The sequence below is a fragment of the Etheostoma spectabile genome, chromosome 1 (genome assembly GCF_008692095.1).
Source record: "Etheostoma spectabile isolate EspeVRDwgs_2016 chromosome 1, UIUC_Espe_1.0, whole genome shotgun sequence".
Taxonomy (NCBI): Eukaryota; Metazoa; Chordata; class Actinopteri; order Perciformes; family Percidae; genus Etheostoma; species Etheostoma spectabile.
This window is the reverse complement of record NC_045733.1, coordinates 23,743,721-23,766,848: the sequence shown is the minus strand read 5'-3', so window position 1 is coordinate 23,766,848 and position 23,128 is coordinate 23,743,721. Positions and strand designations below refer to the sequence as shown.

The 23,128-nt window shown below is 40.2% G+C and overlaps 1 protein-coding gene across 1 annotated transcript in view; it reads right to left on the bottom strand.

The window, feature by feature from the left end:
• The window catches only part of LOC116675346 (semaphorin-4B), a gene marked incomplete at its 5' end in the record, with an annotated part of 29,543 nt that extends 6,962 nt beyond the window's left edge, over positions 1–22,581 (bottom strand). Inside the window, 7 exon segments of the mRNA XM_032507244.1 lie at positions 3,052–3,209; positions 3,581–3,697; positions 4,168–4,279; positions 6,549–6,647; positions 7,303–7,365; positions 7,723–7,883; positions 22,141–22,581. Of these exon segments, the coding sequence (XP_032363135.1) occupies positions 3,052–3,209; positions 3,581–3,697; positions 4,168–4,279; positions 6,549–6,647; positions 7,303–7,365; positions 7,723–7,883; positions 22,141–22,261 (831 nt within the window).
• Between the last annotated feature and the right edge of the window lie 547 nt (positions 22,582–23,128).

Genomic DNA, 23,128 nt, shown 5'->3' with positions numbered 1-23,128 from the left:
ATAAAAATGCGCTTTAGCAAAATATCAGTGGCTCTTTGAAGTATAGGAGATAGTGAAATAGAAAACACACAATGGTTAGTTATTAATTAGAGCTTTGAAATCAGCATCAGTGGTTCTTGACTCGCTTCTCTTCTGAGATACTAGCTCTTTTTGAGCTGTCACTACATATTCACATAAACAGTTATCAGGCAACTTTGCAAGGACTAGCAATATCAAAGAGCTTGTAAACATACGCCAAAAGAAAATCCTCCCAAATACAGCTTGCAAGCTGGAAAAACACAGAAGAAGCAAGAGGAGGTGGAAGAAAAGGACCAAAACAAGTGGTCTCGCCCAATCTCAAGACAATTTTCCTGCCTCAGATCCAAGCGATCCCATCAGCGCGGCCTCCAACACCATGAACAACTCCAACATAACAGCACAAGGAGTGAATCGCCCTTGAGGAGATAAAAATGCTAAACTACTCGTTTCCTCCTCCATGTGCTGTTAAACAAAAACAACGGTGAGGTGAAACCTTGTGGGACAGATGCACGGCCTGGGAGCCAATTACTAGGCTGTGGTAGTAGCCTGTCCACATAATGAGGAGACCGCATTCCTGCTCTCTCAGCTGTCCACCACCGCTGTTGCTATGCTCCGCTGCGCAGCTTGTACGCTCAATCGCATTGACCACACCCCCTGTTGGCTGCCCTCCAAAAATACACCCGCTCGTCAAAGATGATGAACAAGAAGTAAAGAAAATGGTGCCACACAGTAATATGACTGCTTTACTCAGTCCCTCAGTGTGCACACCTGAATAAACAAAAGAAAGAGGGAGTGGAATAAGGGAGGGGGACGGATAGCAAAGAGGGGGAGAAAACTTCGGAAGCAGAATTACTTGGCAAACCCAAGTAAAACAGTAGTTTAAACTGCATGAAAAACTGAAATAGCTTTGATTTATCTTATCTTACAATGACATGTCCTCTTTAAAAGGTAGCACAATGTCAGGCAAGATGAACCAGCACATCTCAAATATTTCAGATATCAAAACAAAAGCACATTGGCCATGTACAGAGGAGAAAAGGGAGTGCATTCTTTCTGTCAGTCAGTCTGCAAGCGTGTTATAGATACTGAACCCGCCAACAGGGAGGGCCGTCATTCCTCGCTGTCACCTAACTCTAATCTGAGTTCAGCACTTTCTGCTCTCTGAAAGAGTACACAGGGTATGTGTTCAGATGTGAGACACTATTCTAAGAAGAAGAAAAAAAGAAACATAAATATGGTAATAGTTGGGGGGGGGGGGAGGATGTCAGCCTTCAGCAGTTAAGGGGCTTGTTTCTCAAAGATATTTTAGACTGGGATGTGAGAAAAAGATATTGTGAGAGGTGGATGCCGGTATTCTGATAACAACAGGAAGTTGTATGGCCCGCTGTTTTGGCCCATTCACCAACAAGATCAGCAGTGACACGCAGCTCATGGAGGCAGTTACAGTACTTTAAAACCCTTGGAGTCTGATTGCAGCAATCTCCTTCTCTGAGTCATAACTCAGTTAAATCTAAATACACAGACGTGCACATATTTCTTAAATTCAGTGTGACTTACACTTTCAGAGGATGTCATTATCTCTGATGTCCATCACACAAAAACATCTATCAATATGCATATAAAATCATTAAAAACCCCTCTTATATTTCCAGAATGCCTGAGAATCTTATTATTTTAAGTTTTTAGATTTCTTTCACTCAAAGTAATCCAGTGATTAGTTTTTTTTTCTAATTAGTAGTTAGTTTTCTATACATCCATGAGCATATTGTAAACAGAAACTGATTATAGCCAATATTACCATACTTTAAATGGTACCAAATGAACAAAACCCAGCCGCATCATTTATTCACTCACAAAAATGAAGAAGTGCAACAGATGAGGGGTGTTTACTTTAGCAGGTAGAATTCCTATGAATCATCTTATTACATTGATACGTTAATGCTTTAAGCATTTCTCCAGTGAATTGAGGGATAAACCACATGCCTCACTGCTGTACTGCCACAGAACAGCATCTGAAAAAATGTCAGTCAGGAAACATAGGGTTGCTGCATACCAGAGAAATAAAGGCGTTTTATAGAGCAGAGAAAGCCATTCTTCTGTCTCTATTGCACAGCTCAACTGCAGCAGTAGCCACAGTCTGGGGGCCTTCCTGTCAATGATTTCCGTATATAGAACCTCGGAGGTGTTCCGACGGCTGCAAGAGGTGTCGCAGCACCGAGTGCCAGAGCCTAGCAGGACTAAGTCATTAAGCTGTCACTTAAGATTACATGCTGTCCCCATGATTACTCACATTACTGCCTCCATGAACAAGAACCATCAGTCAGGGAGGGATGCTGCGGCATGTATATAAGGCAGCCATTTAATTGATCTGATGACAGGTGAAAAGGGATAAAGTCTGCCGTTAATTATTAAGGGTGATCGAGCAATCTCAAACTCTCGAAAATGAGGAGTAGAAGAAGGGGAATGAAGTCAGTAGTTTAAATGATGAGAGTGAATTCTGCAGTTGCTACAGTTTGCACGCTTTGCCCGCAACAAAAACAGGGCATATAGTAGAGTGGAAAAAAAGAATTTCATTTTGCTGCAAAGCACCCTTGAATACTAATAATGCCTGCAAAGCTCAACGTGCTGGTGAAGAAAGGCAAAGAGCTGGAGGGATGGACAAGTGCAGCTGACATTGTGAGGGAGATGGAAGGAAAGGGAGAGATGACATTGCAGAGAAAAAGGGAAGGAGGGTGTGGTGAGGAGGAGAGGAGGATTCAGGCAAAAGGGGAAACCAAATCTGTTGAAACCATGTTTGCACAGTCAAATGGAAAGAGCTTTAACGCACCAGTGACATATTGCCACTGCATCTACACAGGCACGAAGTACAGTACAGTTAAATGTGACCAAACATGCTTTGACATGGGAGCGTCCCTCCTTGTTTTGATGTAATTCTATCAGGATTAGGGGGATGAAGCTTGAGGCTTTGCTGTGCCTCATATTTTTGCATGGCCCTCTTGTGTAATGACCTCACCCCAACCCCAGGTGTTTTACCTTACACACGCGAGCAATCCTTGATACAATGGTGTTGTCAAAGAAGTCAAATTCCTTTCCCGCCTCACTAAAGAAGAAGTAAATCTTGTCATCGTCTCCCACGGGGTTGCCTATTGGCTGACTCTCCTCGATGTAAGCTGACCCAACAAAGACGGGATCTGTCACAAATTGAAAAAACAAACAAACGGTTACAACAAAAACATGTGGTTAGACAGACATGTTACTCCTTAATCATCTACTGTACATAAGGGAACTATTTTATCATTACTTTTGGATCGTCATACATTTGGAAAGAAGTCAGAGAGCTGCGTAAACTCTGGCTGTTTTGAAGTGCATGTGCTGCAACTGATAGGACCGGGCGCTCGCAATCTAGCAGTGCTTGTCTTTGCTCTCGGTCTGCATGCATTAGCGACTGTGCCTCACTAATGATCGCTACTTTCTGGAGTTTATCTGCTCTTTCGGATACATAATGGAAAATGAGTGTGTGTGTGTGTGTGTGTGGGGGGGGGGTCTGCCATCTGATGTTTACCTTGCAGCCATTTCAAAGAGTTTTCTGTCTTCAGAGCAGTCCCCTGACCCAGACTCTTGTAAATGACTGGCTCATTCCCTTGGAAGTTGCTGACAGTACCAGTGTACAATTTACCATCTGGAAGAAAACAACAGAAAATATTGCAAGATTTTAAATTAAGAACTTGATTTAATAATTGAACCTAATGCATTACAAAGAAATTGTGTTTTAGGGCCTTTCTTAACTGTAACAGATAAAGTCAGTAAGTCAGTAAAACTTAAAGTGAACTGAGAGCAGTCAATAGAGTAGCCTGAGTGAAGGATTACATACCTAATTTCTCACGCTCATATCCAGCTTACTTATTCACTAATTGCTTGTTAAAAAAGTTGAACACAAACTGTTGGTGTTCAGCTGGAGCCAGTCCAGGCAAACGATAAGACAAAAAATTAGCAGGCACATTATGACTCATAACTAAAATCAAAGTGGTGGTTAACATCAAAGTAGCGTCATAAACAGCTCATAATAATACTTTGGTCTTTGCATGCTAAATATTTAAAGTGACATGAAAAGAAAAAGAAAAAAAACTAAATCTGTGTATTACTACATACCAACAATGATGGCGGTGGATTTGTAATCTGGATTAAAGGGACAGCGACTGCGCCCATCTTCCATCACAACCTCGCCCACTTCATCTTTCTCCAGTGTGAATGTTGTCGTGTTCTGGAGACAAGACACATAAAGCAAATGTCCCTCAGGTACAGTCCAATTAAATTTTACATAAAGTAAAAAGTGCGCTCAGCGACCTCAAACTTGTTCTCTCCACCTCTTATTACAAAACACAAAGCACACTGACTGAGAGTTTGGTCACTTTGAACATACAGTAGCTCTGTCTGGTGATTAAGTCAGGGCTTTAGGACACTGCATCTTATGTTACAGGAAACTTTATTATTTCTAAAACATAGCAGATCTAAAGCTGGTTCATTATCATGACATACTTCTAAACTCACTAGGCTAGTTGGACAGATATTAAAAGGAAACGTTTATTCATCTGCGCCATGGAGCTGCTGTTTAAAAATCCCATTACTAAGATTTTGTAAGTCAACCTCGCATACACCTTTGTGTTGCCATAGATGCTTGCTAATGATATTAATCCCATAATAATAAAATAAAACAATACAAAAATAGTCCCTGAAATGTCATCTTTACTCCTGTACTGTAATGCAAAAAATAATAAATAAATAAATTATACATTTGTGACGGGTTTTTAAAGGTGTATGCCATAAGTGGGAACAAATAGACTGGGCTGAGTGCAATAAGCAGAGAAGTAAGGGGCAGACTGTTAGTAGTACTGTTGGTTTTGGTCTTTTCATGGCATTTGCTGACAATAAGAAAAGTGTAGAACACCAGCTTTATACTTTAAATTCTTACTGTAATAAGTACTTTTCAGAAGGTCTGTCAGGTGGTTTACTTGGTTTACACAGGAAGAAGGCTTTTGTTACTGCACTTCACTATTAAAAAAAAAAAGGAGATTTGGTTTCCAACATTGTTAATCAACAGGCCATAGAACATAATCTAGGTAAATACAGGTGCCTGAGGCGGGTTAATATATTTGTTGGTTTTGTCCAACAAACAGTCAAAAATCTAAAGACAACATACAATGACATAAAATAGAGAAAGTAGCAAATATTCACATTTGAGAAGCTGGAACTAGCAAATGTTTGGAATATTTGCTTGATACTTGACTTGACTTATTTGACTGATCTACCAATCGTTTGAAGCTAAAGTGTAGGATCCAATATTATGGCTCAAGCTTTTAAAAACAATAGAAAACACTTAAAGGATAGATTCACATTTTGTTCAAGTCTATCTTAAAACAAAACTGACATGCCTATATGGACATTAAAACCATAGGGATTTGCTTCTTAAAAGACAAAAAAAATTGGATTTAGGTCCAGTATATGATTTGTCTGACTCATATTAGCTTCAACTAAGCTCTCAATGCATTTGTGCACAGAACGACGATAGTCGAGTTTGTTCCCCATCACTTACATTGAAATTGTTTGTTGCAGGGATCTCTTTGCAGCCAGTATAGAGAATAAGGAACAATTACATTGAGCAATAAAGCATTCAATGGCTATATTGGAACAGGAGTATTGCATTAAGATAGACATAAGAACTTGGCAGTAATAATGAATTAAGCAGTAACTTGTTCCATTTAATCAAATCAAACAGGACAGTGTTGAGTGCCTCCATTGCCTGGAAAATCCTCCCATGCTTCATCATTATGAGTTGTTATTATACTCCTGGCTGGTTTTAATCCATCTCTATCATCTTATTGCTTAGTGTATCTTCTTGGCTTCAGTGTCCTATTACTCTGCCCGTAGAAAAAAACCTGAGACTGCTTTGAGAAGAGCTATAAAAATAAAACATCTTTCTCTCTCTCCCTCTCTCTCTCTCTGACTAACCTAGCTCAGAACTGCTTGAAATCCCAGTTCAGGGCCTAAAGTCCTGCCAAGTCATTTACAGTCAGAGACGTCCCGTGTTGTTGTTTTTAACCTTCTGACGTCAAAGGAGAGAGTGTAATGCCCCGCTTTAAGAGCCGAGCTGTCATGAAGCTTAATTGCCCCCCATCACTGAAATCACCGTCATCCTGCTGCCGGTTACCATCACTCCAGATTTACTCCTCTTTTAGATAAACAGATCTCCTGCTTCCTTCTCTCTTGCTAGAAACCACACAGCTTGTGTACCCCCTGTTGACTTGTCTGGCTAAAGTGCCTCAGCAGCATTTGGTTATGCTTGGATAACAGCAGATCCAATACTGACATGGTGGATAAAAGAGCTTGAATCCCTTCAGAACACCAAAAAAAAAAAAGAAAAAAAAAAGAAATGAAATATCAAAATTCAACACTGTGCTAGTGAGAGAAGTAGTGAGAAATAAAAAGCAACTCTCTGGAGTGAACACTGGGTAGATTGAAGGGTCATTACTTACTATGTAGGCGCAAGTAGGACTGAAAGCATAGGTGCCACACACAAAGAGATGAGTGCTATTAAGCCGCAGGAGGATTTTGATGTAATTGAAGCAATCAGTCTGGATGGGGGACAAATAGAGAGAGTGAGGTCCATGAGTCCACAAGATACCCTTACAACTGAATGTGTTTTTCTTGAGAGCTCCTTAAAATGGGAGCTTGATATCATATATAAATCTTTCAAAGATTTGAAACACACACACACACAAATACTTCAGATTCTGTGAAACTAAATAGAAATGGTTAGAAACATAAGTATGTCCCCGTTTTCTTTAAATGCTGTTGGGAAAACCTCCAAGCATTACACAGCAGTTGCCTGGTGGGCTTTCTGTAATACACACACCAAAGTTGTACACTGCAGTACAAGGATTACCAAGGTTTGTCACCTAGGGATACAACAGCTGGCATGACAACAAGGTAACAGACAGACAGAGAAGCAGTGCACAAAAAAAGAGCAATTCCCTGGCGAGCGTGCACACTTGAATGAATCTATTTGTACTGGTGGAAAGGTTTGTCAACACAGAACTCAATGCTCGTTTTATCTTCTCTTGACACTAGGGAAATGATTTAGAAAAACACTGCAAGGAAAGACCAAACACCCTGTGCAAGAAAATCCATGCTCTTGATATTGTCATACAAAAAAAAAAAAAAAAACTATCTTCCTGAGGTACTTTCATTATTTGGCGTTTTGCTGGAGCAGTAAAAGATGCCACTCACCTCCAGGTTCTTTCCTTTGAAGCTGCATTCTTCTCTTTTTCCAGCAGGAGTGCCCCACGTCAGCTGGAGATAAAAGAAGAAGAAACCCGGAATAAGTCATGCCAAGTTCAGGGAACCATGCTGATTCTACTGAGGACTCTCTTTAATGTCAAAATGTATACAAAGAGCTGGTGTGTGGAAAAGAAACATACAAAAATTACCTTGTGATTCAACAAATGACATATTGAGTCAAGTAAGCTAGAATTTAACTCTTAATATTAAGTGTTCGAGAACGGCATTATCAAATCAGATAAAACCATTACTTAAAATAGTCTTTGATTGCCATTAATAACCATAATAGTAGTGTGAGTGTATTATCATTGGGCCCACCTTATTGCAATTTTGATTCTGATAACCCACTTGGCACTTGGTCCTACTCACGTTCTTCTGGAGCTTGGTCTTGCTGATGTCCGAGAGGCTGAGGGCAAACAGCGTCTCCCTGGCTCCGACGTATAGCATGTCGTCCTCCTGGCTGAGCAGCAAGGACGTGTAATTGAAGACACCGTCCACAGAGAATCTCTTGGCCGATCTTTCCTTTGCATCTGGGAAACAGCAGGAAATCATCACATTGCAGGACAGAACAGAGAGGAAGAGCCTGGTAGAGTACATACCCTGATGCTGAAGGTACAAGAACACACATAACTAGCTACCCGATTCCAACGCTCACAATAATACGTTGTTTCTGCAGAAGTAAAACAAGCAATGATTTACATTTGACATTGCTAGGATTTAAAATGCATATTATATAAAAAGATACATTTTATTCCTGTTAGATACAAAATACCTGCCAAAATGATTGCTTTTGTGATGATGCACAAAACATCACATGTATATGATTAGTTAGTCATTTCAAACCAGAAAGAAGCTGTACATGCTATATAATGTATATGCTGGTTACTGGCATACAACAGTTTTCAAATGTTCTTAGGTGAAAACCTATGAGTATTTTGTTTTATTGGTGAAATATAAGCAACTTATAAAAGTAGACATCACCAAAAGATCTGTAGAAAAGTACAACCATTTTCGGTGATATTGTCCAACGCAGAGATCCAAGTAATAGCAAACGACTGCATCTTATGCAAGTCTATGGGTCTAATTTGCTGGGTCTAATTAGCCAATTAATGAAGTCATCATTTTCAGTCAATTGGTTCTGTTTATTAGAAGTGAAACATCATAATTGCAAAGAGAATGTAAGTCCCAGCTTAACAACAATCACGCCACAACTGAAAACATAAAAACGCTTAAAATAAATTGCTAAAGTTGAGGTTTTTGTTGAATTCAGGCAAGTGCTACTTGGACCTATTAAACTCCAAAACCACCACTGACTACCACACACCCACGTAAAATAACTCCTACTCCAGTGGGCCGGACATCGCAAATGTACGATTGCATAGGTGACGACGTCTGAACTCATGTTTGCTACATGTTAGTACTCCAAGGATATCTGGGAATCTGTCAAGGCATCAGAGAGCCACAAATGTAGCAGAAAACAAGAACAAGTGGACAGACGTCACATTGCATCCAACTAAGGCACAACACTGTGGTGAGTCTCAGTCACATCAGTTTATGATAAAAAAGGGGGAACCTCTCACTGAGCATGTTGTCATTTCTGCAGCCCTCACTCCTGTCCTCTCTGTTTATCCCTCTCGCACAGCGGCAGCCAGAAGCTACTGTAGCTCCATGAGAACATGTCACATGTACGCCAGTGAGCCACGTCCACACTTTCCTGTAATGGCCAGCTCCCTCTTTGCTGTGCTCTCTCTCCCTCTTTCACTCAACACCAATCTAAATCTCCTTTCTGCTACTTGCCAACCCTCTTCAAATGGATCTGTTTAGCTATGGGCCAAGAGTCAAATGAGTTACTTTTCCCCATGTTGCTCCTTTCCCTGCAGCCTCAAATAGTTTTTGTGATGAAGTAGAAATTGAATTTACACATTGCTCCATTTATAGCATTTCCCTTGGCAACGCTCTACAGGATGCACTACAGGATGATCTACAGTGGCATCAGCAGCAGCTTCTTTTTATTTTTTTCCACTGTGAAGTGGAGTTTGAAGAGATTTGGATTGATTTTTGTAAAATTGCTCTGACAATTGGTCACTTTTCAGATTTACTTACTGCGTGACAACATGCTCAAATGACCAGGAAGTCCAGAAGTCCAGAAGTCCAGGAAGTCATAAATAGGATTTATTTAAGACCTTCAGTTATTGAGATCCGAGATACAACAGCCGAGTTGGGGTCCATGTGGATCTGGATAGGTGGATGTTATCACTTGATATCTATCAGCAAGACTAACAATCTTCTACAGGTCACCAAAGATACCTGATATCTGCAATCAAATAGTTGTGCATCCACTGCATACATACTTTTTACCCTTTGCAGTTTTTGACCATATTTGTAAATGTTTATCCATTGCCTCCCATTCCAAACATATTAAACTCACTCGATGTGCACCCCAAGCCAAAATGCTGGGAGTCACAGACACATCTGCTTGTCCAAATAAGATTACTGGCTTGTATCTGGAGTCGTCAACAATAATATTTGCTGCAGTTTAACCATTTACAGTATTTCCCTTGTTAATAACCAGCACATTGCATTAAAATTTAGACCCTTCTAACAGTAAGAAAAAGACACCAGCATCTCCCAACACTCCAGGTGGTGCATAATGCAAATGGAACTAGTAAATGGCAATAAATGTTTACAACCCACGACTTAAACTTTCCAATATGCTCACAAACAAATGGTTCATCTAACACTCAAGGCACTTTTGGCAGATGATCACTTTCCCCTTATGGGGTTGAAAGCCAGCTGTACAGACCCCATCTTGTCCAAAATCAAATCTAAGGACCTTTCCAGATCAACAGCCCTCATTCTGTTTAAAACGTGACATCTGGAGTCAATAAAGAGAAGGGCCTATCATCAAAATCCAGGGAGGATGGAGACAAAATTAAAAAAAACACTTACTTTTGTCATTCAGGAAAGAAAAAATACACATTTCCTAATGTGGAGAAGGAAAACGTTTAATTTCAAGGTAATTAAGTCTGTTAAAAATGTCCTAAATGCTCATAAAGTGACTATACTAAATCCCAGTAGACCCTGCTGATAGCAGACAAAGAAGTGCTATCCCTCCTTTCAACATGGAGACATATCATAGCTCGACTGTCACAGCTCCCCTGGGTTTTGGGTATTCAAAGGAACCAAAAACAGCCTTCCCTGAGCATATTAAAACTCTCTGACATAAATCACAGTGACATCCTGTTAGACAGACAATGAAATAACGAGCTGAGGGGAGCAAACTCATGAAACTTTTACTTGGAGAGCAGTCCAGGGCTTATTAGCAGAAGGTTGTATGTGTGTGTGTGTGTGTGTGTGTGTGTGTGTGTGTTTGTGTCTGTGAAAGTGTGTACGTGTGTGTGTGTGTGTGTGTGTGTGTTGGGGGGGGGGGGGATTAAGGTCAGGGTACTGAGTGGGAGTTGTAGTAACCAGGAAGATTGGATTGAGATGTTGACCTATGAGGAAACATGCAGACAAGGGAAGAAAATGTTATTTTCAAAGCACTCTGAGATGGATCTTTGAAAAAAGCAGAAGGTCAAGTCAGTAACAAACGTCAGTTGTGTCAAGCTGCAGCAATGCTCTCTCTCTCTCTCTGACTTTTTTCTGCGCCTTCCAATGCAGCCTATAAGTTGTATGTTTTGACATGCTTGCAGCAAAATGCCGGGCATCTACAGGCTATTTCACAGCCAGGCACCAGGTCCATTCATCACCCGCCTCTTTAATCAGTTTGCTGTCACCAAGCCGCAGCCCTCAACCTCTGCTAATGCTCATCACATCACACCTTCCACCAATATGGCTGCTTTATTGCCAGTGTTAACATGCTGAATTAGTTAGTACCACAGGATTTTTTTTGTAGTCCTTGTGTATTTGCCTCAATTTGCTGTGGTCATGAAAGCCTACAAACTGCAAAACAAATTGGCCAATGGTCAAAACTAAAGCGCAGTGGCACAGTTAAAAAGATGCATTGTTTGGGGAGAATTTCAAGCTGGAAGATCAGCAAGCAAAACTAGAACATTTAAGAACTCAATATCTTTCCGCACTGATACATCAGCAATTAATAAGGTGAAATTTAATTTTTTCAGTGGTTGAGTTATCACTGAGGATGTCCGAGAGCTGCTGCTCTGTGATTACAGAAATGTTTGCGATAGAATCAGACAAAATCTGTGCACACACAATGAACAGCTACAGACGTCTTGAATTCTAACGGTGAGACATGAGGTGAAAGTTGTACATTTTTATATATGTTCAGTATATTATATTACCTGCCAACAGATGCTTGTGTTAATGCAAGCTGCTGATAATGAAAATGCTTCACTGTGACTATTGCAATACATGCAACATGCATTGACTCAAATAGGTGCTTGTGTGCATTTTTGCATAACAGGCAGAAGAAAACATGAAAACGATTTGCACATAGCCATCCATAGTCATTTTTAGATTTATACAACATATAACATATTAATTTGGGAGCTTTGGCGGTGTTAATACCCACACTGTGTTTATCTTTGACTGGTTGCTGACCGTAACTCTACATTTACCGTAAATACATAAGAGGTAACAATTTCCTCATCTAACTTTTGGCAGAAAATAAAACAAATTTCCCTAAATGCTGTAGTATACAAGCACATAGACTGTAAGACAAATATACTGTATGTTTTTGTAATGTAGTGTGTAGATATAAAAACAGTGCTCTTAAGGGAAAATGCTTATGAATCATCAAAATAATTCATATTCCTGACACATTAATAAAAAAAATTTTTTAATAGGTATCTCCAAATCTTGGATTTCCATCACCTGGGGAAAATCGTAAATGTTTTTTTTTCCTGTCAGTACAAAACACCCAGTCCTGATATGTATTGGGTATTTTTTAAGATTACTTTTTTTTGTTTTAAAAGTAATCTAAAAGTTGATGCTAACTGAGCACGGTGGCTCAGTAGTTCTGCCTCACAGCAAGAAGGTTCTGGGTTCGAATCCAGGTCATTCTGGGCCTTTCTGTGTGGAGTTTGCATGTTCTCCCCGTGTTTGCGTGGGTTTCCTCCGGCTCCTCCGGTTTCCTCCCACCATAAAGACATGCATGCTAGGTAACTAGGACTACAGTTGAAAATTAGCCGACTGGTTAACACTGGCGCATTTACAGAAATTCTGATTAATGTGCATTGCCCTAATCAGATAAATAAATCCTAATCCTGCCATATCTTTAAATTAAGACTATAAATGCCTTCTGAACGACTAAATCACTGTTGAGAGACCAAAATAGCACAGTGACATCAATTATGATGTCCTCCGAATCGCTTCATTCACATCGCAGCTGAGTGTGTTTGGTGTGTGCTTACTCACTATTGAGGTAACTAAGATATCACCAGAGGGTGCCAGCTAGCAGACACACTGTCACTGAGAAATAGAATACATGCCAGCACTTTGGCAGGCATCATGTTTCAGAGAAAACAGAGCAGGATCAACCTTTTTTTTGAAGGTTTAATAGTACTCAGAGGCTGGCGCGATTGATTGGCTGCTTGGTAGGTATATGCCTGCCAAGACACTCCTAAAAGGCAGACTGTAAACAGGCACCAGATTTACTAAAGCAGCCTGAGCCAAGTCACAAGGCAAGGGGGCAACAGGGACAAAGGGGTTTGTTTGCAGCCAGGCAGAGAAAACCCAAAAGGAGAGGAGAGTGTGGCACTGCTGATATTAATCTCACACCAAGCTCCTCTTATCCTACATGCGAAACACACACATTTATCTAAAGAAATGTCCATCTCTGCCCTCTGCAAGCTGAAGCTACACAGCTTCAAGGCTCTCCGTTTGACTTGATTTGATACTGGACTTGATAGCAGCACAGGAGCTCCTGACAAAGTTCATCGCAGCACTGATCCCCGTGATATTTGGGCAAAGTGATGGTTATTTCATTGTCAGTGACTACTGGCAACCAAGAGCTGCTGTAGTGTGCCAGCCAAGTCAGCACAAAACATTGTTGGTCTGCACAGTTAGAGGACACAGACCTCTGATGAGGAGGCAAACTGGGTCAGAGGAGTTGGGGAAAACTTTAAACAGACTTCACATATTTCCTTTCTGTCTAAACATGAATGGTTTGGATTTCAACACAGAAAGCCCTGGGGCTATATGAGTGAATTATGTTTGATTTAAAAGGGTAAATTCGCAAATGAATGTACATTGAGTAAAACCTCTACAAAACCGGATATAGACTAAGACGGGGTGGAATTGGGGCAGGGGAAGAAAAAAAAAATAAAAAAAAATCACACTTTAGTGGACTGTAACTAAAGCTGATAGCACTGAACCAGTTTGGGAAAGGGTGAGGCACCTGCAGTGTCTGTAATGCCGGACTATACGGCTTACAGATGTGCAGTGTTGTTTTGAATCACTGGGAATGATGGTGTGGCTTTGCTGCAATTTTGTGTGTGCATGCTGTGAATTATGTTAGTACTTGGGTGTGAGTGAGTGGGTGTGAATGAGTGTGTGTGTAAGTATGTGCACATCATACTGAGAGACAGCTGCACCTGGCAGATAATAACCAGAGCCTGACGGTGTGTAAGTCCAGTGTTTGCTGTGTGTGAGGATTATGCAGCAAAAAAGTTGTTAATGATGCCACACGGTTAAATGTGCAGGCTCAGAATCAAGGCATCAACAGAAAACCATCAAATGACTGATTATTGGAAATGTCGAACAGTTGCGCTTACTGTAAAAGCCCTGGAATACTGGAAAATGTCCCCTTCACCCACTGAAGAAAAAAGCATCTCCCTGACACACAGATACTAAGGATGAGGGAAGTGGATAAAATGCTGCATACCTCTAAAAGCCGAGAACAAGGGGCTGACAGAGACATGATGCTCTGCTCTGTAATTATTGGCTTTTAGGTGTCATCCTTATGCACGCACACACCCAAAACTCAAAGCAGCAGATTTTTCGGCAGTGGTCTACCACTGCTGAAAGCTCACAAAATCCTAGATATAAGCTTGGTAAGACAAAGAGACACTCCATTTGGTATTTGAGTGGGATATTTAAACACCGGCTGAAACAGTGAGAGCGGGAGACAGATAGTTGTTTATTTTCCTTACACTATATTCAAAATAGGCCTGCCTGTGTTCGTCATGTGTGGAATTTCTATCTATCCTCCTCCTATTCTCTACCTAAAGACAGTGTCACAGGCATCTAAAACACAGACGATAAAAAAAAAACTTTGCCAACTTTTGTTCAGCCTTCCTATAACAAAAACTATCTTTACGAATGATTACGAACCCCTTTTTCTTTCATTTACTGTATGCATTTTTTTTAGGAATATTCATTTACTGTATTGACATTCTGTAATTTTACCTTTCTATATTAAGTGTTTTTAACTGGGACATGTGGGATTCAAACTGCTTTCACACATACAAAGGATTCACAGGAAAGTTTGAACGTGTGTAATCCAGCATTATTGTTTGCAACTCTGCTGTATCAAAGCTGTATTAAGTTACTGCTAATGCCAAATCAACATTTCCTACACCAAGTGACTTTTATTGTGAAGCAGTCACAGAAAATGCAATGGGTTTGTCACAGAGGCTGGCACCAACATGATCGCTACTCAAAAATGCATCTCTAAATACTGTAATTTTCTGCATTAATTGAGCAGATACACCAGTTGCTCCTCTATTGTACTTCTGACAAAGTAGCTGGTTGAGGAGTGTTTGCTCTAGCAATAACTGAAATCTTAAGAATTTAAAATTTATTGGAGGTATCGGGAAGCTTTGGACTTCCCACCTCCTAATCCATCTTCCAGTATTTCAAGTGTTTATTGGTAGTTACTTATTATGTTCTTAATTGCACAGAAAAAAAACACAGGCACCCCAAGAGATTGGCTTGCTGATAAACATGTCTATGGCTTGGCCAAGTGGACTTGAAGAGAAAAAAGGGCATTTGTTTTGGCACTGCAAACATCCAAATCCAGTTGGCTTGCAGATGGTTTCTGCTACAGCTACAAGTTCATCAAAGTACACTTTGACACATCTCTTCTTCCATTTTCTAGCTTGCACACTTGTCGATTTTTAGGGCACCAGTGGAGCTGTGTGCAGTTTATTAAGTCCACTCACTTTGGATTGGCATGTGTTAAAGTCCTTAAAGTCCCTGTGTGTGTGTGTGTATTTGTGTGTGTGTGTCTCTCTGGAGAGGCCCTTGATGAGAAAAGCAGTCAGGAGTCGCACAAAGTCTTCTGCTCTCTACTCATCCACCACAAAGTAAAGTACTCAAGATGAGAAGTGGTCAAGCACATTGGTTTTATGCTCTTTGCTATTGGCTTTTCACGCACGCACGCACGCACGCACGCACGCACGCACTCTGTAGCCATGTTGCTATCAGGAGCTTGGTGAGCTCAGGACCTCCACACCTGCTGCAGTAGCCTACATATTTTGGCTCATAAGGGTTATTCTGACCTGATATACTGTAGTCTGAAAAAAAATGTAACTATCGGCGTCAACAGATGTCATATATATTGATAGGGAGAACCCTTCCTATCATGAATCCATGAGTGCTACACCTGCACACACAGCAAACTGTCAGTTGTCGTTACTGATCTAGGCAATTTGTCAATCAGACAGGATTCCAGTGTGATCGAATCTTTCAGCTCAGTATATAACAGTCAGCCAGGCCTCACAGGGACACACACCTCACTTTCTCTTTTAAACACACACCCACAAGTAGGAGTAAGAGGCATGTGGAGCGTTTTAACGTACTGGATCTGAACCTGGAAAGTTCTGACTTTTAATGGAAGATGCATGAGACAACTGCTTTTAACCATTTAAACGGAACATATTATGCTTTTGTGTTTTCTGTCATATCTACAATGTTATGCTTTATTTTTATGTTAAATGTGGTCAAGTAAATAAGTAAACTTGTTTTAGACAAATCACTGTGATCTAAAACGTTCAGATTTCCAACTGTTCTATATGCTCCGGTTTCAAAAGTTCTACGCAACTCTAAGCCGGCCTTCTATGATTGGTCATGTGCGCCAAGTAGGCAGGACTGGAGTGTGTTTCTTTTTTAAACCACTGCGGTGTCAACATTGGACTACTTCCACTGCTAACTATAGCTACATGGCTAACGGCAGTAAACTATGTAATCTTGGCTGCCAGTGTTAAATTTGTCCCCAATTCCAGGTCACACTACTGCTGAAATGTGTCCGATTGGGTAGTGTTTGGATCAGAAGCCTTTATCTGCAATTTTTGATGGTAGAAAGTGCTGCTTCGTTCCACTACAACCTTACAATAGCATACTGCTAACTATTAAGTAGCTACATGCTAGTGTGCCATACAGTCCCTGACAAAAGTCTTGTTGCTTGAGTACAAATTGACCTGAAGTGCCGCTGAAATATATTTCTAATCAAGATTTATTTACAAGAAATGGCTCATTTTAATCCCAACAGCTTTTGTAATAATGTTTCAGTGCAAAACGAAACTGTCAAAAAGTATTCTAATATTCACAGCTTGGTAAAGCCCATTGAGTCAATTTTTGTTATCGCCTTGTCATATGAGCTTCACCTGTGACTAATAATGGATCAAATAGGTCTCAGGTGTGTATAAAAACAACCCCAGTACACTAGACCTTCACATCAACTGCAACTAGACCTCTGCAAACATGCCTAAGATTCACCCTGAGACTAAAGTTTTGGTTATCAAGAGGCTGAAGACCAGATCCACTGTTGATGTGGCAGACACCTTCAATGTGTCTCAGCGTCAAGTACAGAGAATAAAAAAACATTTGAAGACACTGGAGACGTTTTTGACAAGCCCAGGTCAGGCAGACCCCGCAACACAACTGCTCGAGAGGACCGTTTGTTGGCTCGAAAGTCCAAGGCCAGCCCATTTTCTACTGCAGCAGAGCTCCACGAGACCTGGTCACCTGAAGTCCCTGTGTCAACCTGAACAGTTTGTCGGATACTGTCTCGAAATGGCCTCCATGGTTGAATCAGTGCCCAGAAGCCAGCACTAAACAAAAGACAATTGAAAAACTGTGTGGCATTTGCCAAGGCCCACAGCCTGCTAAAAGGATGGACGATGGAAAAGTGGAAGAAAGTGGACTGGACTTTTTCAGGATGGATTAAAGAGACAGGTGCTCTTACAGAGGCTACATACAGGTGCAGCTGCCATAGGCAGTAAGAGAAAAAGAAAGTGTGTTTTTTTTAAATGCTAATAAACATGTTGTATATAGTACATAGTACAAGTATAATAATGCAAGTATAATCTTAAAAATGCTATATTATAGTTGCCCTTTAAGCTCTGCCTTAACTCAAAAATTAAAACCATGAAGTGTTTCCCAAGCACATGCTTATTCTTGTTGCGTTGTTTAGATAATAACATTTAAGATTAAGATTTACAGCTTTTCAAATCGGATTTTAATCCGTCTTGAATGCCTTTACACTCACTATATTTTGAGATTAGATAACTATCCGATCAACCTACGACGCCTCAAGTGACCAGGTGTGAATTGGGTCTAAATCTCAGATTATCTTCCTATAAGTGCGATGTCAAAGCTCCTTTATGCTTTTTTTTTTACAGTAATGTGGACACACTTTTGTTTTGGACAAATATACACTGCATCCCAGCAATCCAAAAAGCCCACCTAATGACACTCTTTAACCTCACATTCCTCTCTGTCCATCTTAATTAACAGCTACACCATTATTCCTCACTGCTTGCCATTTTCTTCAAATCAAATGTTCCTGATCAAAATCTACAAAGACTGAACTTTTCTGTACATTCCCTGGAGCGTGCAAGTGATGAAGCCATTAAAGCGTATGAAACAGATGGAGTTGATGTGCTGTAATTATGCTCCTTTGTTGCGGCTGTTATGGCATTATATGCAGGCACTTGCGAGTGCCACCTCTGCTGGAAGCCGCAGACTGCTTTTCTTTCAGGATCAGAAGGCGTGTCCTTGCCGGGTTTTTGGTGGGCATCGGAGCATGTCACGAGCATTTTGCCTGACCCCCCTCTTGCCGCCCCTCCTCTGTTTTTGCACCGCGATCCACACACTGCCAAGGTCACTGGATTAGCATGCATGAGAGAAAACGCACAATATTCATCAAACATAAAGCTAATGCAAACGGGAAAGGACACTGGGTAGACTGAGCATACACAGCATGCTCAGTAGCTCCGTTTAAAGGGGGCATTTTGATTTATTTCTTCACTAGTAGGCTGTGTGAAAGTATTTAGACTGACAGTTTCCTTCGGAACTGAATGTTGTCTTTGTTACACATTCTGAACATTACATAAAAAACCTTGTATAATACAATAGTAATTCATAGAGGACACCTACTTGTGGAGCTGTGGGTTTGAAATCTGGCTTATGTGAGCTTTGGTGTATAAATGTTTTCTCTCTTCCAGGTAACCTGACAATATGTCAATTATTACAAAATTATATTATTTAAATATATGATTACATTAAAATTAACCCGTAAAAAGACAGATTTGCACACATATTCTTTAAATTGTCCCTTTGGATATTCCAAAACATTATGTTAGCCAATTTTGTTTTTATACAAAAAAAAAAAGAAAAGAATGGAGGACAAAGCCTTTCTACATAAATTCAGATAGATATTCTGATTACCATTTAATGAGATTAAATATAAAACTAAACCACACTAGGGTTAACATAGTTGATAATTAAAGGAATACTTTGACATTTTAGGAAATAAACTTTTTTGCCACATCTCACATGAGAAGCTTGATATCATTCTGCTAATCTAACCAGCTGCCGGCAGCAGTTTTATAATCAACGGACAAACATGATAGTGGTATAGATAATCTCTTTCTCTCTCTCTCTCTCTCTCTCTCTCTCTATCTAATTGTTGGAAAAAACAAAGTTATCTTATTTTCAGAGATGTCGAAAGGTTGCTTTAAAAAAAGGGACCACAATCAAGTTAGAAGGGTGACGCACAATACAGTTCTGCAGTTGAGCCAGACAACAGCAAAGAAGGAAAAAAAAAAAAAAAACGCCCTAACCAGCTCATTAATGTAAGGTGTTCTTCAGTGCAGAACCTGAATTTCTCCTTCGTGTTCCAAGTGAAAGAAAAAGAAAAGAGGACAAATAAATCCTCTCCTCAGCTCATATCTGGAGAAAGACAATAACATCATGCCTCTGAAGTTTCTGATCACTTACAGTGATACCGTATGCCTAACTGATGCTTGCTGCTTCGAGTCCCATGATCCTTTGTGACGTTTCTCTGCACAAGAGCCGTAATGAAAAACAGACAAGGCTCCCCCACTACAGCAACCACAAAACCCCTCCACTCACTACATATGAGAGATTAGCCTGCTCATTAGGAGAGAAGGAAGGAGCGAGAGGAGATGGAGAGAGGACAAAAAGAAAAAAGGGACGCCTTTCCAGGAAAAAAGGCCATGTTGAGGCAAGGGTCCTCTCTCCAGAAAAGAGCTTGGGTCCCCCTTTTCTTACACACTATACAAACCAGAACGGAGGTTTAAAACAAGGACCTGCTTTACATGTTTTGCATCAATGGTGCGGGTTGAATTGAGGATAGTTTATATACAAAACGTTAAGCATGTTAGTGATGTTGCAGACCCCGTCTATGCAAAGCTGTACTCTGAATAAATAGGTTACAATCAGTGTCAGTGATGTTTAAATAGGATTTTCTACATCGTATTATCATCTGAAAAGCATGTTGTCTCACACTTCTACTTATGCTCTCCAGTTGAGTTAATCTCAATCACTCACTGCTGCCATCAAAATACATGAAATTCAGATTATGAGTGGAGCAAAAGCAAGGGAGGAAAAATAGAAACATCAGTGGTTTGCAAAACACTCACTTGCTGGGAACCAGCCTTGGGCCAATTTAATCCATTTACTTCTTTGAGAAACCAGTTAAACGGCTCAATATGTGAAAGGTTGTTCTTGGGTATGAGTGATGCCTAATTCAGATGGTGCATGTAAATTACCGCACAACGACTCACCGAGCTGAATGAGGAGTGGAGAAAACAAGCATCAGATTTTTGTTTTCAGAGAGGGGGAATTAAAATTCAGACAGGTAGTGTTTACAGCAGCCAACGCACCGCTACATCCACAGAAGCCTGTACTTTGGTTGCTGCTAGGTTGGCATATTTGCCTGCATGAGCAGTGTTGCTAAACAGAGATTGGGATAGTATAAAAATACATTGTAGGAGACTGGAAGCTAATTTTAAGAATACATCTGTAAACTGTCCTTTTCCAAAAGCTATACCACAGGATGTTAAAAAAATAAGTGTTTAGCAAAACTGAAAAGCAGTTATTTGTCATAAGCTCCCATAATGCATCAATCAATTACCAAAAGGCTGTTAGCTGAAACAATAGTGAAAAATAGCTCAACGTTTTTAAATTATGAAAGCTTCTTTCACATTCATTATGATAACAGCAATGATGCAGTGTGTGTGGAGTAATTACATGCTATGATGAAATCATTGAAGTGCAAAAAAGGCCTTCCATTTAATCAGTGGATTCGCCAGGCAACATAAGTTTATATTTGAGAGACAAATTGTTGCATTCAACTGTACAAAACAAAAAAAAAGGGAATGGAGGGAAAGCCAAGTGAAGGTACAAAGGCAAAACTAAATGTACTGCAGAATACCTTTTTTTTCTTCACCTGAGTAACTGAGGAGTCAGTTTATGCTTATTTTACCCACATTACCCTGTCAAGGCTCAGGGTGAACACGCACGCACGCACGCACGCACGCACACGTATGTGCAAAGAGACATCTAATATTAAAACAGACCTTCAGGGAACAAACTTATAATTGCATGTATTTTTGAGAAGTGGTAATTCTAGTTCAGGTGTCTTCAAGTTTGCACATGTACATGTGAGCCTGCAGGCACTTGTGGTCTCTGAATACACAGCTGAAAAAGGCTGGTTTACTACACACTTGTTGCAGCTGTGTTTGTTGTCTTTGTTCACCACTGACAAAAATGATGTTACTTTGGGGTGAAATTGACAGATTTCTAAGCTCCACTGCCCTAAGAGGTAGACAAAAGCAGGCTCCAGTCAGTTGTTTCAAAAAATGAAATTACAAGTGCTGTTGCAGACTTCTTAGCTGTAGATAGAAAGCTAATTAACGTTAGCTTTATGAGTTAATTGAAAGCACCATCTCCAGCTGACGTTTTATTTTTCCAGGTGGCTTGTTTTTAAAACATGAACCCTGGAAAAGGTCTTAAATTAGCACTTGATAGCTACGAATATGAAATCGTGCTGAAAGACTGAGGCTAAAGCTTAAGTTAGCATCCTCACTTGATGATCCATGTAGAAGACAACAGAGAAAGAAGAAACAAGTATTTTATTGCAGTATGGAAGTATTTAATCCTAGTACTATGAATAAGATAGGGACATTAGACATATATTTTGAGCTAGATAGTTACCTGGACACGCTAATGTTAAGGGCTATATACGACTATTCAAATATTTGTTCCTTGGGTAGGTTTTCGATTTTCAATTTTGGGATTTGAATATTGTTTTTGTGGTTTTGTTTTCCCTTCCATACTGTAATAACATTGGGACAGACTCAACTTTGGAGAAGCACAACCCAACATCACGCTGCGGTCATGTAACCGTAACATGTAACATCACTACTTCTACTTTCTAAAAGAAAGTTTTAAAACACTATGGAGGGTGAAAACGAAACACAAGAATAAAAAAAAAAACACATTTTACCCTGGAAGGTCTCTTGCAATGCTAAAAAAATATTAATGACAAAAACATGCCAGGTAATTATTATGACTTACTGAAGGAGAAACTGATGCGCGGTGTGACATCATCCTCAGTGGCCATCAATGATTGAAGGCAGCTAGCCAATAGCAGCGCAGCAGCCAGAAGACAGTGGACAGTCGCAGCTAATGTCCACATGGTTGCCTGATCCTCTCACACAGACATACAAAAATGAAAGCAGTTGGTTTTAAAATTCCTTGGAATTCATGAAGCCCCTCTTGACTCCACACAGTTTATTTTCTCACTCCCATCTTCCTGCAGGATGAGGGGGAGTGAACGTGTCCTTGACTTGATTCTTGTAGTCCCAGTGTCCTTACACTCGGTTATAAGACTCTTAGCACAGAGAAGAGGAATCCTTTCTGGATTAAAGGCCACTTGTTGTCATCTACTCATCGTGCTCTTCGATGAATCCGCACTAAGCTCAAACCAGTGGCCATTTAGGAAAAGTCATTTTGGATCTGTGGAGAGAAGAGAGAGAGATTCTTTCTTTGTGTTTGATCCAAGAACTTGGAAAAAAAAAAAAGATGAAAAACAAACTAGAATAACAGAACCATGTCCAACTCCTGACGCTACAACCAACAACAACAACAAAAGCATAAGAACTGATACATTCAGGTGCGGTTCATCTTGGGGGAGGGTGTGTTCATGACACAAAAATCACCAGTCTCATCTCTCGGTCTTGAGACATTAATAACTATACCAGAATAATGGCTTCAGCTGAAGCCATGAGGTCAGAAAACAAATATTTATGCTTTTACTGATTACTCTTTCACCACACTGCCAACGTAAAAACTCAACTAAACAGACCATTCAGACCACCAGCCAGTTAACACACAACACACCACCAAGCGCAACGCGCACGCGAACGCGGCACACACACACACACACACACACACACACACACACACACACACACACACACGCTTGAAGGGTTTTACAAACTTTAAAGTCTGTGATAATGTCCAATTTGCACAGCAGTCCACAAAGTTTCTCTGCAAGATAAAA